Source organism: Hyperolius riggenbachi, chromosome 1 (assembly GCF_040937935.1).
Source record: "Hyperolius riggenbachi isolate aHypRig1 chromosome 1, aHypRig1.pri, whole genome shotgun sequence".
NCBI lineage: Eukaryota > Metazoa > Chordata > Amphibia > Anura > Hyperoliidae > Hyperolius > Hyperolius riggenbachi.
The window spans coordinates 294,081,861-294,100,783 of NC_090646.1; the positions used below are offsets into that span (position 1 = coordinate 294,081,861).

At 46.2% G+C, this 18,923-nt stretch overlaps 1 protein-coding gene across 3 annotated transcripts in view; it reads left to right on the forward strand.

Annotated features, from left to right (window-relative positions):
- The first annotated feature begins 5,769 nt into the window (after positions 1 to 5,769).
- The window catches only part of LONP1 (lon peptidase 1, mitochondrial), a 104,558-nt gene continuing 91,404 nt past the window's right edge, over positions 5,770 to 18,923 (forward strand). Inside the window, exons 1-3 of one of the 3 annotated variants that reach the window (XM_068233733.1) lie at positions 5,770 to 5,860; positions 15,894 to 15,982; positions 18,089 to 18,208. In XM_068233733.1, coding sequence (XP_068089834.1) covers positions 5,849 to 5,860; positions 15,894 to 15,982; positions 18,089 to 18,208 — 221 coding nt within the window. In that variant the 5' untranslated portion in view covers positions 5,770 to 5,848. Of the gene's footprint in view, positions 5,861 to 6,659; positions 7,221 to 15,893; positions 15,983 to 18,088; positions 18,209 to 18,923 lie in introns of those variants that run through there. The other 2 variants (XM_068233732.1, XM_068233734.1) reach the window with 2 other exon arrangements.

Consider the following 18,923-nt stretch of genomic DNA (forward strand, 5'->3'; position numbering starts at 1 on the left):
TGCCAATCCTTCCTGAAACTTCTTCCTGGTCTATAAGCTTTAGCGTTCTTATATCTATTTTGCTGTTGTGATGGAGTATAATTTTGTCTGGGAGGTCTCTTGTCCTGGGGTAGTAATCCGGACTTCCCTCCCGTTACTCTGGTGATAGCTGAGTCCATTCTCTCGCCAAACAAGGCTTTCCCATCGAACGGAATCTTGCACCATGCTTGCCTTGAATTAATGTCAGCCGAACAGGATCTGAGCCAAAGAGCCCTCTTTGCTGTTACCGAGTATAGCATAGCGCGGGATGCGCATCTCACCACGTCAAAGGATGCCTCACCAATGAAGTCAGCGGAGAGCTTCAAATCCTTCAAGGCTGTAATGAGTCTTTATCAACTTCCGATTTGATTGCGGCCTCAATATTTTCCGTCCAAGCTCTGATGGCTTTCCCGACCACAGCTAATGTGATAGCCGGTTTGCATGCTCCGCCTGCGGTGGTGTATATTTTCTTAAGGTCCTGGTCGGCCTTCCTTAAAAGTACATCTTTGAAAGAGATACAATCTTCCAGCGGTAGGGTCATGTGTTTTGCTAACCTCATTACTGACGCATCCACTGTGGGCGCATTGTCCAGCGCCTTTACATCATCTTCCGGTAAGGGATAGAGTTTTGCCAAACGGTTCGCCATTGGCGGTTTCTTTTCTATTCTGTGCCATTCATCTTTAATAACTTCCTCTATTTCCGCTAGGTAAGGAAAGGTGTCTTTGGATTTCTGGAGATGTTTATAGTACCTCTTCTTCTCCTTCAGTTTAGTGGATGAATCCCCTATTTCATCCTCAGATTCCCACTCGATAGCTTCCCTTACTGCCCGGATATATGGCGGGACTAGGGCGAAATCGAATCCGCATTCAGCAGAGCTTTCTGTTGTGGGTTCGCTAGATGTAGCGTGAGGGTCAGCAGCCTGGGCGGGAAGGCTCGCAATGTAAGTTTCCATCGATTCCTGTACTGCTTTTTTAATTAATCCAGACACATCAACTGATGACTGTTCAGGTGCTTCAGACCTCTGGGAAAAGCAGTCGGCACAGACTAACTTTCCTGGTATCACGGAGTTTCCGCATGCCCAGCATGCACGCTTGTCCGGACGGTGATGCCGGTAGTCGTGTGAGTGATGTCTCCTAGGTGACTCATAATAGTCTTGATAAGAATAATAATCATCCTGGTAGCGGTCCCTGTAGTCGGTTCTTGGTGGAGAACGGCTCCTAGAGTCGTATCTTCTAGAGCTTGAATAGTAGCGTGGAGGGGACGACTTCTGGGGTGCTTTTCCTCCAGGTCTAGAGTCCCGACTTCTTCTTGGGCTGAAAAACATAGTCATAATTATGACTATTTTGAACTTATGCACTCCCAGGGAAGATAACCTACCTGATAAAACACCTACCTATCATTAGTTTGCTGATCTGTTAGGGGTGCAACCGTGTCCTGAAGTAAGGCTGACAACTGACAGCTGAAAGTGAGAAAGACAGTAGAAACCAAAGTAACTAACGTGTAGCAAGGAACACAGGCAAAATCATTAGTCACAACAATAATCATTCTAACAACTCCACCAACTCCCCCCACACACCACCCCCCACCCCTGACATTAGCCCACAGGCATGCACAGTAGAGGTGAAGCATAATCCATGCCTACCTTTCCACCTCCACCTCCTCCATGTCGCTTTCCTGCTCCTGGAAGGTCGCATCCATGCTGCCCGAATCAGCATCAGCGGCGACCGCTGCCGCCGCTGGTTTAAATCTCTTCCCCCCTTCTGACCAGGGGGCGGACAGCCGGAGCGTGCACGGAGCCGCCGCCCAATCAGAGCGCGGCTCCGACGTCAGAGGCCCACTGGGCGGGGAAGCGCTAGCCGCACAGCCACCCGAGCCGCCAGCCAATCAGAGCGCCGCGGGGAGGAGCCGGCCAGTCCAAGCGTATGCCGGAGAGAGAACCCCCGGCCATTACAGCGCGGCGGCAAATGAGAAAGGCCGACTGCGAGCACGGGGACGGAAGCCACGCCCCCCAAACATCTCCTCCATGCGTTCCAGCTCCGAGGAAAGCTGGAACGCACGCCAAAGAAAGAACAACAGGATAGAAGAACTGCAGGTAGGACACTGGCCCGTAAGGCACATTTAGTACCAATATACCAAAAAGAAATTCCAGCCTATGCTCTGCCAGCACTTTTAGTGCCCATATTTAGCATGCTGTACTTCAACCCCCAAGACCAGCAGAACGGGGTGCCCACCATAGCCCTAATTTATAGGGTTTAACAGGGGGACCTTTACACAGGGAGGCAGATGTGTGGCGACTGCAAGAGACAGTCAGGTAGGTGTAAAAGAAAAATTTTCTGCAGAACGACTGCAGCATCTGATCCTATGAGGTGAGGACAGAGAAAAAAGACAGCGAGCACCTCCTCAAAGCCTTATTTAAATATTGACTGGTCCTATGGGGTAAGTGGGCGGGGCCATTACCCAATGTGCTGCCATGGAGGCATAAGGAAAGAAGGGAACTGCAGCACCTAGAACCATTATTCAGGGAGTCTGTGTGCAGCTCCTTTATCCTTCCCCAATATTCAGCACGCGGAAGAGGGAGAATTCTGCAGGCGGCAGATGCAGCAGAGAAGGAGCCCACATGCCTCTGGAGGAGTGGGGCCGAGGACAGTGACAAGAGACAGCCTCTGGCCCACCTCCCTGCGCACTAATGCGGCTGAAACGTAGAGAGTGAAGCGGAGAGCAGGCATCCAATCACAGCGCAGAGAGGTGAGTGACAGAGGCTTCAGCAATCAGGCTGATACAGCATAGCATGTCACTTCTCTTTTGCGTCTGTGCTAGTCTGCGAACCATCTTAGAGCCTGGGGGCATGGGGAGAGAAGGAGCACAGTAAGATTGATTTTAAAGAGGAGCTGTTAGGTATAAGGTCTCAGAGAAAATAAACACATATATCAGTAGCTAAATATTGGCTGTACTTACATTACATATGCATTTCACTGTCCACGTTTGTACTTCACAGAATTTTTATATAGTATTTGCAGAGAATGATGCTCCTGACAGCTCATGGCAGGTTCCATGTTTGTCTGTCTCCTATGAAGCCAATTGTGATGTCATATCCTCCCTGCTTCCTGATGATTCCACTCACAAAAAAGCTGGTAATGAATAGCACTACTGTGCAGTGAATATTAACTAGCCATGTGGCTAGGAACAATAGCGGACTCCTGCAGTGTACTCTGCCGCAGATTTATCAGTGCTGTGAGCTGGGCTGCATTACATGCTGTTGTAACTTGAGCCTGTAACTTCTCACTAGCAGCCAAGGGGAGGGCCCCAGAATGCTTTGCTGTATGGTATGTGGCCTCTCGTCCTTTTTAAAGAGAACCCGAGGTGTGTTTAAAGAATGTTATCTGCATACAGAGGCTGGATCTTCCTATACAGCCCAGCCTCTGTTGCTATCCCAAACCCCACTAAGGTCCCCCTGCACTCTGCAATCCCTCATAAATCAGAGCCGTGCTGTGAGGCTGTGTTTACATCTGTAGTGTCAGTCTCAGCTGCTCCCCCGCCTCCTGCATAGCTCCGGTCCTTGCCCCCGTCCCTTCCCTCCAATCAGCAGGGAGGGAAGGGATGCAGGCGGGGACTGGAGTTCTGCAGGAGGCGGGGAGAGCAGCAGACTGACACTATAGAGATAAACACAGCCAGCTCTGACAAGCCGTTTGTCAACAGCGTGGCTGTGATTTATGAGGGATTGCAGAGTGCAGGGGGACCTTAGGGGGGTTTGGGATAGCAACAGAGGCTGGGCTGTATAGGCAGATCCAGCCTCTGTATGCGGATAATATTCTTCAAACCCACCTCGGGTTCTCTTTAAGGGCTTGGGAATACAGAGCCTTGCTGTCAGCACACATCAAAAGTAAGGCCTGGGGCACACCAGAAGAGTTTTTCTGAGCGTTTTGAGTTTTTAAATCTGCTGCTAATGTTATCCTATGTGTCTGTGCACACTGGAGCAATGAGGTTTTGTAAAAAACCCCATAGCATTACATTGGGAAGAGCTTTTAGAGGTTTCAAAAGCTCTTCCCAATGTAATGCTATGTTTTTTTTTTACAAAACCTCATTGCTCCAGTGTGCACAGACACATAGGATAACATCAGCAGCAGATTTAAAAACTCAAAACGCTCAGAAAAACTCCTCTGGTGTGCCCCAGGCCTAAGAGAGATTTTTAACTTCAGTATTGCCTTTTTGGCTTCCTTCTAAACTGTTTAACACAGGAGAATAGAGGTTTAAATTAGCTTTTGCAGCCTGACAGTTACTCTTTAAAGTTTGGATTTGCCTGGTTAGCATCCTCCTAACTATTATAACAGCCTGCACTAGAAAATTAATTTTGTATTTAATGCCTAACAGTTACTCTTTAAAGGAAAGGTTCAGGGAAACCTGTAAAAAAATAAAAATCCCTATCCACTTACCTGGGGCTTCCTCCAGCCCGTGGCAGGCAGGAGGTGCCCTCGCCGCCGCTCCAGAGGCTTCCGGTCGTCTTCGGTGGCCGACCCGACCTGGCTCTTCTGCGCTCCAAGGACGGGCTCTTCTGCGTCCCACGCGGGTGCGCTGACATCTTCGGACGTCCTCCGGGCTGTACTGCGCAGGCGCAGTAGTTCTGCGCATGCGCAGTACAGCCCGGAGGACGCCCGATGACGTCAGCGCGCCCGCGTGGGATGCAGAAGAGCCCGTCCTTGGAGCGCAGAAGAGCCCGACCTGGCAGCCGGCCTGGCCAGGTCGGGTCGGCCACCGAAGACGACCGGAAGCCTCTGGAGCGGCGGCGAGGGCACCTCCTGCCTGCCACGGGCTGGAGGAAGCCCCAGGTAAGTGGATAGGGATTTTTATTTTTTTTACAGGTTTCCCTGAACCTTCCCTTTAAGTACAAACTGAAAAGCCACCTGTTGAGTCTGGCATTTATAAACACCTATTTTCTCTGTAGCACAGTCCAGCCTGCAACCCTGTATTGATCTGAGACATATCTACGTGCTTTGGATCCTATGGGTGAAAAGCGCTTTACAAATGTTATTGTATTGTATATTAATGTATGGTCACCTTAAAGCGAACCAGAGGCAAAGCTTGGATTCAAAATCTGCTACTTACTTTTTGAAGAGGGAAGCCTCAGAATCCTACTGAGGCATCCCTCGGTTATAACATGCCCCTGTTGCTGAGCATGCCCCCCTTCACATCAGAGCCCCACATCTCATCCTCCTGCTTTAAGTACGTGCAATGGCCGTGCGAGCCCACCCGTGCACAGTAGCATGGACCCCACGACTCCGTGTCACTGTGCATGCACGGGAGGGCTCAGTCGGCTATTGCGTGCACTTAAACCAGGAAGAGGAGCTGTGCGGCCCCGATGTGATTAGCAATCATGTATTGTTGATATTCTTCCATGGGGCCGCACTCAGCTACAGGGGACCAAGGAAGAGCGAAGGAAGCCTCAATAGGATCCTGCAGCTTCCCTCTCTTAAAGCAATACTGAAGATAGATGAAAAAAAAAGGATTTACTGACCTGGGGCTTTTCCCAGCCCCCTGGAGTCGTCCTGTGCCCACGCCATACTGGAATGATCCTCCGTTCCCCCGCCGTAGCTCACTTTTGCTTCTGCCAGTTGATAGCCACTGCACCTGCGCAGCCCTGGCCGCGTGTGTCCTGATTTGTGCTCCCGTTGCTGAGAGTTACAGTAGAGATTTTCTCGTATTGCGCCTGCGCAGGATGCTCCTGGCTACGGGAGCGCAAAAGAGGATGTGTGCGGCCCTGGACTTTTAAGTTGGTAATGAAGAAACGGAGCCGTGGGGGGGGACGCCGGATCTTTGAAGACCTGCGCACAACAGGATGGCTGCAGGGGTGACTTTTTTTTTCTTTTTGGTATGGTTTCAAAGTGTGTTCCACCATTGTTTCGGTCTGAGTATTCAACCTAATATGGCTTGTGAATGGCTTGCTGCACTCATGAAGGTCACAGAGGACAGCAACCACTGAAACCACAGAGAGACTGCTGCTGACTATAATTTGTGTTGCAGCCAGCCAGTCACCCTTTAAAGAGGAGCTGTTAGGTATAAGGTCTCAGAGAAAATAAACACATATATCAGTAGCTAAAGATTGGCTGTACTTACATTACATATGCATTTCACTGTCCACGTTTGGATTTCACAGAATTTGTATATAGTATATGCAGAGAATGATGCTCCTGACAGCCCATGGCAGGTTCCATGTTTGTGAAGCCAAATGTGTCGTCATGTCCTGCCTGCTTCTGATCACAGAACAGCTCGTACAGAATAACACAGTGTGCAGTGAATATTAATGAGCCATGTGGCTAGGAACAATAGCGGACTCCTGCAGAGTAATCTTCCCGGAGATTTATCTGTGCTGTGAGTTTAGAAGCTGCTGAAACTTGACCCCGTCTTCTCCTTAGCAGCCGAGGGGAGGGCCCCAGAATGCTTTGCAGTATGGAATGCGGCTTGCGTCCTCCTTAGGAGCTTAGCTTTGGTGATAAGCACACATTAAATGTAAGAGAGATTTTTATCTTTAGTAATGTCTTTTGGCTTCTGTCTAAACTGTTTAACACAGGAGAATAGAGGTTTAAATTAGCTTCTGCAGCCTGACAGTTACTCTTTAACTAGCTGTCGAGCAGTATTATTGACGTCATCACTGTGCGTCGGAAGCAGCGTGCTTCTCAGCTGGAAAAAAAGGCTGGCGAAGGTACAGCGGAGAGAATATGACAGCTTATCTGAGGAGGCTATGGAGTCGCAGCTGGCGGCTTGGACAGTGCGGCTTCTCGGGTACAATGCCTGAGCTGATCCCGTGGAGCTCAGTGCTGAGGGGCAGACTGTGCTCAGTAGCCGGGCAGGGTGCTGGCCGCTCTTCTTACACAGCAATTGCATCACCCAGGACTCCAATCACTCGCTGTCTCAGCGCTGCCCCCTCGTTCAGCGCCCATCAGCAGGGCTCCCTACTGCACTGTCGCTTCTTGCATGATTCTGGAAATCGGAGTAGCGGCGGGGCTTTTTCTGATGATGATGGTGCGCCGGCTGGGGAAGGGGGAGAGGAAGGCAGCAGTGGGGACGACGGTGGAAGCGGCGGGGGAGCCTACAGTGCACCAATCGTAACTGCCCTCGCCCCACTCATTGTGCCCGAAGTCTTCCCCAATGTCCCTGTCATAGCAGTGTCCAGAAACCCCGTGTTTCCCAGGTTCGTCAAGATAATTGAGGTAAGCATTCATCTCTACTAACGTCGAACTGTCCCTTTTTGATTGAATGCTTTACCATACCACTGCCAGAAAAATGGAATGCCAAAGTTCTCAGTAAAGTATTTGTACACTTGTTTTGCAGATAAGTTTGTTTCCTTTAGTTTTTTTTTTTTTTTTGAACACCTGTATTTATGCAATGTGTTTTCACACAGATATAATTTGTCAGTGAAAAGCACAGAAAAGGGAATGTGCAGGAAAAGTTGGGGATCAGTGTATTTTTCCATTGGGGGGTGGGGGGGGGGGGAGGAGGGGGAGTAAAAAACAAACAAAAACAAAACAATATGTTGCCAGCCCCCTTGCCCCTATTTTTCATATAGGTTAGTATTGCCCAGAATGTATGAGCCTTTGATTGTGGGTCTTCAACAATACAGAAATCCTTCCCTTGCTTAAGAAGCACCATTGTAAATGATAATGGGGTCATTTCTGATGCTCAGGAGGAGGTGTGGCTGATATTATGGCTATGCTTATGGTGGAATGTAGAACCACCCAAGTAATAAGGGGGTCATAGAACCCCCCCCCCCCTTTCCTGTGGAATGTGTGTTTCGTCACTGTCATCCAGCATCTTTACAGTAAATTCCATAGTCCACGCAGCTGAGGTGGTTTGCCAGAAGCTTTGTTGGGACTATGGGCTGAGTTCCATAGAACTGGTACAGCATTTGAGGAGACCCATGCACCATATGATCAAGTTGTGCCTTCAGCATGCTAGCCTACAAACTCTGCCCCAAACTGTTGCTTGAGGGAGTGAGTCCTGATCACTGCCAGTAGTGATGGGAATTCCGGCTCTTCTTGGAGAATCGGCTCTTCTGAATCGGCTCCCATTAAAGAGCCGGCTCTTACGTCTTTGAATCGGCTCTTCATTAAATATCACTAGACACCACTCAGAATCGGAGTAAAAGCCCCGCCCCCATCTCCGTGACAACTCCAGACTGTTTCTGACTGGGGCAATCCCTCCTGCTACTGCTCTGCTCCGCCCCATACACGCCTACAAGCTGCAAGAGGAGGACTACATCTCCCAGCATGCTTCAGCGCCCTTTATTACACAGCAAATCAGAGCTGTGTGGGGCGGCTGAGGCATCGGCTCTTTCAAAACCGAGAACCGGCTCTTGTCTTTCGCAGCAACGTTTGCGAACGACCCATCACTAACTGCCAGGCGACAACCTTTATATGTGTGAACAAGACTTTGGATTTGTTTGTAGAGCAGTGGAGTTTTTGTAGGGTTGTATGGTTCTGGCAGTTTTCCCTGGTTTCAAGGACCCAGCAAACTTTTACTTAGAGGCAGAAGATGTGCAGGAATGCATCAAAATGGACGCTGATAAATCTTGATGGCGGTTTGAGCCAAAATTATCAAAGCCATTATTTTTTTTAAATAAGTAGCATACACAAAGGTTGCAAGCCACTATCTAAAATAAGAGTGTATACTGAGGTTCAGCATACATATCCACACACAATTGCCAGCCACCCGGAATTGTGGGGAAGACAGATGCAATTGCCCTGAAATTGTTAGCGATTGCATCCCAGTGAGTAACCAACAGGGAAGGGGATTAATAAAGTAGGGAGAATAATCCCAAATGCCTCACTCCACAAGCTGGAAAAAGAGTAAAGGGGTAAAGAGGAGAGAAAGCAGGTGTATAAAGATAAAAGTAAAGCAAAGGAGAATGGCTTGTTCTCTCAATGTTTGCAGGACTGCAATTCTGTTATTGCCAGGTTATCAATGGTGGGAAGTTCAAGTCCTGTCCAGTGCTTCCTTACTTTTCTAAACTTCTTATGAAGTCTGTAATTATGCTACTTAATATTGATTTAAAAATGGTTCATCCAGAATGTGACGTCTGCTTATTCAAATGTTATGCTCTAGTCCTTTTTTTCTAAGAAAAGGCCATTTATTTGGGTGGGGGGTTTACTGGGGCCTTTTATTTTCCCACGGATTAAAGCTTCCCAGGAGTCCCTCTGTATCATCATATGTAACAGGGCATGAAGACTTCCGTAAACCCTGCTCCTTAAATATACTAACTTTGGGCATGTCCACCACATGTTAAGCATATTGCCTGCTGCCTAGCAACCTTGGAAATGCCCCACACTGCAGTCATGTCTGAAACATGCCAGTCTTTACGGAACCAATTATCAATCCACTTGATTGTGTGCAGGTTGATTGAGCGCTTGACTGTTAACTGGCAGACTTCCACTCAGTTTTCTCAGATCCTGTTAACTCCCGAGTCTGTTTTTCATGCTCTGACATATTTATGGGGAGCTTGTGGGTAAGGCCTGGTGAATATGAAGTACAGAAAAGAGATTTGGACCTGAAGAATAATATAGGTAAATGCCCTCAAACTGTTTTGAGTCCAAAGGAGAATCTCTATCTTTGACCCAAGACTTAAGCTAGTATCCAATTTGGGTAGAATGAAAGTGCAGCAGGGATTCAATTTACTTTCTCTTGCCATATGTATATCCCTCTGCTGTGGAGGAATTGCTTAAAGAGAATCTGTATTGTTAAAATCGCACAAAAGTAAACATACCAGTGCGTTAGGGGACATCTCCTATTACCCTCTGTCACAATTTCGCCGATCCTCGCCGCATTAAAAGTGGTTAAAAAACAGTTTTAAAAAGTTTGTTTATAAACAAACAAAATGGCCACCAAAACAGGAAGTAGGTTGATGTACAGTATGTCCACACATAGAAAATACATCCATACACAAGCAGGCTGTATACACCCTTCCTTTTGAATCTCAAGAGAACATTTGTGTGTTTCTTTCCCCCTGCAGCTATCACCCACTGAAGTGTCAGGCTGATTCTTCCAGCAAACAGCTCTGCCTGTGTTTGTAATTCCTCAGTATGTGAAAGCCCAGCCAGCTCAGAGGACGATTTATCCAGCTTGTAAAAGATAAGAGAGAAGCTGCCCTAATCTAAATAATACACAGGCAGTGTGCATAGAGGGGCCTGGAAGGTGGAGTTCATAGCAGAACCACAACACTGAAGAACTTGGCAGCCTTTCAGACACAGCCGACAAGTCTGACAGGGGAAAGATACATTGATTTATTACAGAGACTGTGATAGTAGAAAGTTCTGCAGTAAGCCAGAACACATTAGAATAGCTTTTGGAACTTGTAGGATGATAAACAGGATGCAATTTTTGTTACGGAGTCTCTTTAACAATTTCAACCCGCGGGTATTTTTCACCTTATGCATCAGAGCAATTTTCACCTCCCATTCATTCGCCAATAACTTAATCATTACTTATCACAATGAATTGATCTATATCTTGTTTTTTCAGCCACCAATTAGGCTTTCTTTTGGGTGGTACATTTAGCTAAGAATTATTTTTTTCTAAATGCATTTTCACAGGAATATAAAGAAAAAATGTATTTCTCAGTTTTCGGCCATTATAGCTTTAACCACTTAAGGACCGCCCCCAACCGATGGGCGGCGGCAAAGTCCGGGCTTAAATGACCGCAATACGCCCATCGGCGGGAGCGGCTGCGGGCGTGGTTATGCGACGATCGCGTAATTTGTGACGCGATCAGCCGCCGGCGACTGGCTCCGCCCCCCTCGCGCTGTAACCCGCCGGCCGTTCGGAAGCGCCGGCGGGTTACTAGCACCCGGATCGCCGCATGGATTAGGTATAATAGGCTTTGTAATGTATACAAAGCCTATTATACTGGCTGCCTCCTGCCCTGGTGGTCCCAGTGTCCACCAGGGACCACCAGGGCAGGCTGCAGCCACCCTAGTCTGCACCAAGCACACTGATCCTGCCCCCCCCTTCCCTCTGATCGCCCATCCCACCCCCCAGACCCCTGTTTGCACCCAATCACCCCCCTAATCACCCATCAATCACTCCCTGTCACGATCTATAAACGCTATTTTTTTTTTTTTAAACCCTAATCTGCCCCCTGCTCCCTCCTGATCACCGACCCCCCCCCCCCCCCCCCCTGTGTACTATATGCATCTATCCACCTTGATCACCTGTCAATCACACCCTAATCACCCCCTGTCACTGCCACCCATCAATCAGCCCCTAAACTGCCCCTTGCGGGCAATCTGATCACCCACCCACACCAATAGATCGCCCGCAGATCCGACATCAGATCACCACCCAAGTGCAGTGTTTACATCTGTTCTCTCCTCTAAACGCCCACTAATTACCCATCAATCACCCCCTATCACCACCTGTCACTGTTACCCATCAGAATAGACCCTAATCTGCCCCTTGCGGGCACCCAATCACCCGCCCCACACGCTCAGATTGCCCTCAGACCCCCCTTTATCAATTCGCCAGTGCAATATTTACATCTGTTCTCCTCTGTAATAACCCACTGATCACCTGTCAATCACCCATCAATCACCCCCTGTCACTGCCACCCATTAATCAGCCCCTAACCTGCCCCTTGCGGGCAATCTGATCACCCACCCACACCATCAGATTGCCCCAGACCTACCCTCAGATCACCTCCAAAGTGCATTGTTTACATCTGTTCTGCCATCTAATCACCCACTTATCACCCATCAATCAGCCCCTGTCACTGATACCCATCAGATTAGACCCCTATCTGCCCCTAGGGCACCCAAACACCCGCCCACACCCTCAGAACGCCCTCAGACCCCAGCCAGTGCATTGCTTGCATCTATTTCCCCCCTCTAATCACACCTTGAGACACCCATCAATCACCTCCTGTCACCCCCTAGCACACCTACCCATCAGATCAGGCCCTAATTTGCCCCGTGTGGGCTCTTGATCACTTGGCCAAACCCTCAGACCCCCTTCCGATCACCTCCCCAGTGCATTGATTGCATCTATTTTCCCCTCAAACCACCCCCTGAGACAGCCATCAATCACCTCCTGTCACCCCCCCCCTAGCACTCCTATCGATCAGATCAGGCCCAATACAACCTGTCATCTAAGAGGCCACCCTGCTTATGACCGGTTCCACAAAATTTGCCCCCTCATAGACCACCTGTCATCAAAATTTGCAGATGCTTATACCCCTGAACAGTCATTTTGAGAAATTTGTTTTCCCGACTACTCACGGTTTTGGGCCTGTAAAATGCCAGGGCAGTATAGGAACCCCACAAGTGACCCCATTTTAGAAAAGACACCCCAAGGTATTCTGTTAGGTGTATGACGAGTTCATAGATTTTTATTTTTTGTCAATAGTTAGCGGAAATTGATTTTTATTGTTTTTTTCACAAAGTGTCATTTTTCACTAACTTGTGACAAAAAATAAAATCTTCTATGAACTCACCATACACCTAACGGAATACCTTGGGGTGTCTTCTTTCTAAAATGGGGTCACTTGTGAGGTTCCTATATTGCCCTGGCGTTCTAGGGGCCCTAAACCGTGAGGAGTAGTCTAGAAAACAAATGCCTCAAAATCACCTGTGAATAGGACGTTGGGCCCCTTAGCGCACCTAGGCTGCAAAAAAGGTGTCACATGTGGTATCGCCGTACTCAGAAGTAGTAAAATGTGGTTTGTGGTGTATTTTTACACATACCCATGCTGGGTGGGAGAAATCTCTCTGTAAATGGACAATTGTGTTTAAAAAAAATCAAACAATTGTCATTTACAGAGATATTTCTCGCACCCAGCATGGTTATATGTAAAAATACACCACAAAACACATTATACTACTTCTCCTGAGTACGGCGGTACCACATGTGTGACACTTTTTTGCACCCTAACTGCGCTAAGGGGCCCAAAGTCCAATGAGTACCTTTAGGATTTCAAGGGTCATTTTGCGGCATTTGGTTTCCAGACTACTCCTCACGGTTTAGGGCCCCTAAAATGCCAGGGCAGTATAGGAACTCCACAAATGACCCCATTTTAGAAAGAAGACACCTCAAGGTATTCCGTAAGGAGTATGGTGAGTTCATAGAAGATTTTATTTTTTTGTCACAAATTAGCGGAAAATGACACTTTGTGAAAAACACAATTAAAATCAATTTCCGCTAACTTGTGACAAAAAAAAAAAAATCTTCTATGAACTCACCATACTCCTAACGGAATACCTTGAGGTGTCTTCTTTCTAAAATGGCGTCATTTGTGGAGTTCCTATACTGCCCTGGCATTTTAGGGGCCCTAAACCGTGAGGAGTAGTCTGGAAACCAAATGCCGCAAAATGACCCTTGAAATCCTAAAGGTACTCATTGGACTTTGGGCCCCTTAGCGCAGTTAGGGTGCAAAAAAGTGTCACACATGTGGTACCGCCGTACTCAGGAGAAGTAGTATAATGTGTTTTGTGGTGTATTTTTACATATAACCATGCTGGGTGGGAGAAATATCTCTGTAAATGACAATTGTTTGATTTTTTTTTTAAACACAATTGTCCATTTACAGAGAGATTTCTCCCACCCAGCATGGGTATGTGTAAAATACACCCCAAAACACATACTACTTCTCCTGAGTACAGCAATACCACATGTGGCACTTTTTTGCAGCCTAACTGCGCTAAGGGGCCCAAAGTCCAATGAGCATCTTTAGGCTTTACAGGGGTGCTTACAATTAGGCGCCCCCCAAAATGCCAGGACAGTGAACACACCCCACAAATGACCCCATTTTGCAAAGTAGACACTTCAAGGTATTCAGAGAGGAGCATAGTGAGTCCGTGGCAGATTTCATTTTTTTTTTTGTCGCAAGTTAGAAGAAATGGAAACTTTTTTTTTTTTTTTTTTTGTCACAAAGTGTCATTTTCCGCTAGCTTGTGACAAAAAATAAAATCTTCTATGAACTCACCATGCCTCTCACTGAATACTTTGGGATGTCTTCTTTCCAAAATGGGGTCATTTGGGGGGTATTTATACTATCCTGGAATTCTAGCCCCTCATGAAACATGACAGGGGGTCAGAAAAGTCAGAGATGCTTGAAAATGGGAAAATTCACTTTTGGCACCATAGTTTGTAAACGCTATAACTTTTACCCAATCCAATAAATATACACTGAGGCTACTTGCACACCAAGACGTTGCGTTAGGTGCCACGTTAAGGTCGCATAACGTGCACCTAACACAACGTATGGTGCTGCAAGAGCCGACGGTAGAGTGAGCCGCGTTAGGCCAATCAGCGGCCGCCAGTGCAGTGAATATTAATTAGCCATGTGCGCGGCTACTGTAGCTGGCTCTCCCCGCCTCCTCTCCTCCCCCTACTGCACATGTGTAAACAGTCTAACGCGGCTATAGCCGCTCTAACGCCGTAGCATGCTGTACTTTCCGGGCAACGTGCAGCGTTGCATGTAACGCAACGTGGGCTGTGTGAACAGCCCACTTGAGTTACATTGCTGTGCGTTGGGGGAGCGTTACAGGCGCACTAACTAGTGCGCCTGTAACGTCCCTGTGTGTAAGCAGCCTTAATGTTTGTTTGTTTTTATCAAAGACATGTAGCAGAATAACTTTCGCGCTCAAATGTATAGGAAATTTTACTTTATTTGAAAAATGTCAGCACAGAAAGTTAAAAAAGTCATTTTTTTTTTGACAAAATTCATGTCTTTTTTGATGAATATAATAAAAACTAAAACTCGCAGCAGCAATCAAATAGCACCAAAAGAAAGCTGTATTAGTGACAAGAAAAGGAGGTAAAATTAATTTAGGTGGTAGGTTGTATGACCGAGCAATAAACCGTGAAAGCTGCAGTGGTCTGAATGGAAAAAAAGGCTCTGGTCCTTAAGGGGCAAAAAGACTGTGGTCCTCAAGTGGTTAAAATAATACACTGTACCATGATTAAAATCTATGTGCTGTATTTGTCCAGTTATTACACCATTTAAATTATGTCCCTATCACAATGTAAGGAGCCAATATTTTATTTGGAAATAAAGGTGCATTTTTTCAGTTTTGCGTCCATCACTATTATTTACAAGCTTATAATGTAAAAAAAAAAATCCGTAATATACCGGTACCCTCTTCACATGCCCATAGACCCTTAGGTAACTATTTGTTTGTAAATTTTTCTTTTTCTGAATTTTTTTTTTTTTTCTGTAATTTTTTTTTTTCATTAAAAAATGTATTTGGGTAATTTTTGGTGTGGGAGGTAAACAGTCTTTCTACCAGGAACTTAGATCAATGAATGGGAACTATGTTCCCCATTAATTGATCTCTGGGCTATCGGGGGACAACACGTGCGGAACAGCAGCCGCCTAGACATGACAATCACGTCCAGGCGGCTTAAATAGTTAAATGACAGGTCCTCTACTTGGGGCTTCCTCCAGCCTCTGGCAGCTTATCTATCCCTCACCGCAGCCCCGCTCCCAGCCATTCCCCTCCGTTGCAGATGCTGACCTCGCTAAGTTGGTAGACATTGCACGTGCGTGTGGCTGCCCTGCTCCTGATCAGTGGCTGGAGGAAGCCCCAGGTAAGTAGGTATCATATTTTTTCTTTTTTTTAACATCCTGGATGTGTGTTGTCTATCCACCATTTAAAGACGTTGGTATTAAGCCATCCACCTGGGTTGAATTCAGGGCTGTGGAGTTGGAGTCGGGGCAATTTTGGGCACCCGCAGTCAGAGTCGTGGTTTCATAAACTGAGGAGTTGGAGTCTGAAGATTTTTGTAATTTCAAATATTGAATTAAAAAAGTTTTTTTTTTTTGTTTGGTTTTTTTTTTTTTCATATTCTAAATCTTACATTTAAGAACACATATTAAAAATTTCTGTTTGCTCAAGGTCAAGAACCCACAACTAATGGCGCTGCTGAGACGTAAAATACGACTTGCCCAGCCATATGCTGGAGTCTTTCTCAAGAAAGATGACAGGTATGTATGACATAGCTAAGCTACGTACAGTGGTAGGGGACAGTGAAATGCAAATAATTCCAAGTTGATGCAGGATTATGCAAATTTATGCAACTTCAAAATGTACCAGTCAAATTCCACTTTATAAGGGAGTCCATTGAACCATTTTCAAAGTGCATACATATGCATAATCCTGCTTCAAGTCAGAATTACTGTATGTGTCGCATTGGCCATCGCTAAACGGTAGTGACCACCAGTATAGAGTTTGGAATCCAGTCAATCAAATCTAAGAGTCGTCGTCGTCAACATATTATGTATTTTTTAAGGATCCAGAAAATGTATTAATTTGACTGAAAAAAAGAAAAAAAAGTTTTTAGATATATGGAACACTAACAATGGTTTTGGGATGCCTCAGATTTTTTTTTATTTCTATAGAGAGAATACTACTTTATTTTTAGTTGACCTTTAATGACCCGTTTACTTTCACTGTTCGCAAACATTGACTAATATATCACTAGCATTACTTTTTTCTTTGTCTGAGTAAAGTATCGGTGCATTGTATAGGTAGTCCCTGGTTAATGAACAAGATAGGGGCTGTAGGTTCATTCTTAACCTGAATCCATTCTTAAGTCGTAACACTTCCACTGTCCCCCTCGGTGTAATTTCTATCCTCCCTGCGCTTCTTGTGTTCCCCCAGCCCAGTTCCATTAGCTAAGTATTGCACAGTGAAAGCAACAGTCCTTGTCTCTGCTGCTAAGGTATGCAGCGATGAATAATCTCTGTATGAGTAACTTCTCTCCCTAAGAGTAGTTTCACACTTGTTCTAAAAACGTATCCATGGCTCCATTTTTTTGGCCTGGATCAAAATCGGAGCCACGGATAGCAATATTAAAAATGGCGTCCATCTTCACTAAAAAATAAAAGGGATCCGTGGCCGTTAAGGGGGATCAGTTTTGAAAACCTGAACAGACAGTCTGGATTTGCAGGTTTTTCACAGGCCCCGGGTACATGCAGGGGTAGTGAAAATCAATCCAAAAAGAGATCCCCCTCTACACAGGCATCTTTGGGCACAGAAATGGATCAGTTTTCTGTGTCCCAGCCCTGCCTGTGGGTGGATAGGAGGCCGCCATGCTGGAGGGGGTAGCAGGCAGGAAGGGGGCAGCGGTGGGGAGGGGGGTTGCCCTCCCTCACCTGGGTCCCACTTCCCCTCCAGCTAGTTTTATTGATGAATCATTTAAAATCATTGTATCAATGGCACGCGGGGAACTGACTACTTACTTCCTCTGTACTTCATTGGGCGGCATTGCAGAAAGCGATGGCGAACAGTGGAACGCAAGGAAGTAAGTTCCCCGCTCGCCGCTTACCTTTTCATTGATTCAATGATTTGAATTAATGAAACTAGCTGGAGGGGGACGAGCAGGGATGTGGGGGACCCAGGTGAGGGGGGCGGGGGCGACGTCCCTCTTCCTGCCTGCTACCCCTCCAGCATGGCTGCAAAAAGGCCATTTTCTCTCTCAAATGGAGAGATTTCTTCTTTTTGTAAAAAAAAAAAACAAAAAACAAAAAAAAAAACTGATCCGTTTGAAACGGAGCCGATCTGCAATGAACAAGTGTGGACCTAGCCTCACTGCTTCCTTTAGTGCTGGATTCCCCTGATCGCATCATTATGCTTTACTTCTTTGCAGTAGTGTACATTATGTCTGTTTTTATGTCAATAGTGACCTTTTATCCTATCTTACTTGCATCTTCAGCATGGTCAGTACGGTGGCGTAGTGGTTAGCGCTCTCGCCTTGCAGCGTTGGGGCCCTTGTTGAAATCCCAGCCAGGTCAACATCTGCAAGGAGTTTGTATGTTCTCCCTGTGTCTGTGTGGGTTTCTTTTGGGCACTCCGGTTTCCTCCCCATCCTAAAAACATACGGATAGGTTAATTGGCTTACCCCTAAATTGGCCCTAGACTGCAACACATACACTACACAATACATACATAGACATAGGACTATGTTTGGGAATTAGATTGTGAGCTCCTCTGAGGGATAGTTAGTGACAAGATGATATACTCTGTACAGCGCTGCGGAAGATGGCGCTATATAAATACTAAATAATAATAATCATTTTCTCATCATTTAGTAACGAGTCAGATATGGTAGGAAGCCTGGATGACATTTACCACACTGGGACATTTGTGCAGATCCATGAGATGCAAGACATGGAGGACAAACTTCGCATGATTGTCATGGGTCACAGGAGGTAGGTTGTTTTTGTTCTTTCCAGACTTTAGAGCCTGAAAAAATTATTTTGAGAAGCATAGCTGGAACCTTCATTGAATGGCTTTCAGAATAAACATTGCGTTGGGTAGTATTCTTGTGATTGTATATGACAAAAAGAGCTGTTACAAAATCGGAAGAGGATGAAGCCTTTCTTAGGTGAAGTGTACTCAGGCATCAGTGGCAGAAGCAAGGAAAGTACAGCTTTATATTCCAATGTTTGGAAAAATAGAGTGCATTTGACCTGCACATGCTTTGCATTTATGCACAGTGGCTTTACCACAGTCACAAAAACAGCTCACAATAGGATATAGACAGTGTATAATGTATTCTACAAGCAAATATGCCCAAAATTACACTGCTTCACAAGATCCCATTAAAATGTCCCAATTTCAAAGTTGGATTGAGCGACAACTGGGTGAAAAATCAGTGAATGCTAATCGAGGCTTTTTTCCCCCCCCCAGGTAATTCCTCCTATATTGATTTAGGTCACTCAGCTCACATCTTTAAATTCTGGTATTTCAGAGGGCAATCTCTCAGTAAACTATTGCTTTTAAAGCCTCTGATTCTTGCTTTGCCAAACTAGAGTTTGGTCAGTACAGTTAAATCCCTACTTACAAATACTAAAGTTACAAACCTCTCATACACCGTGGATAGTTTTTAGTGCAGTATTTGATATAGTTGCTGTAAGTTCTTTT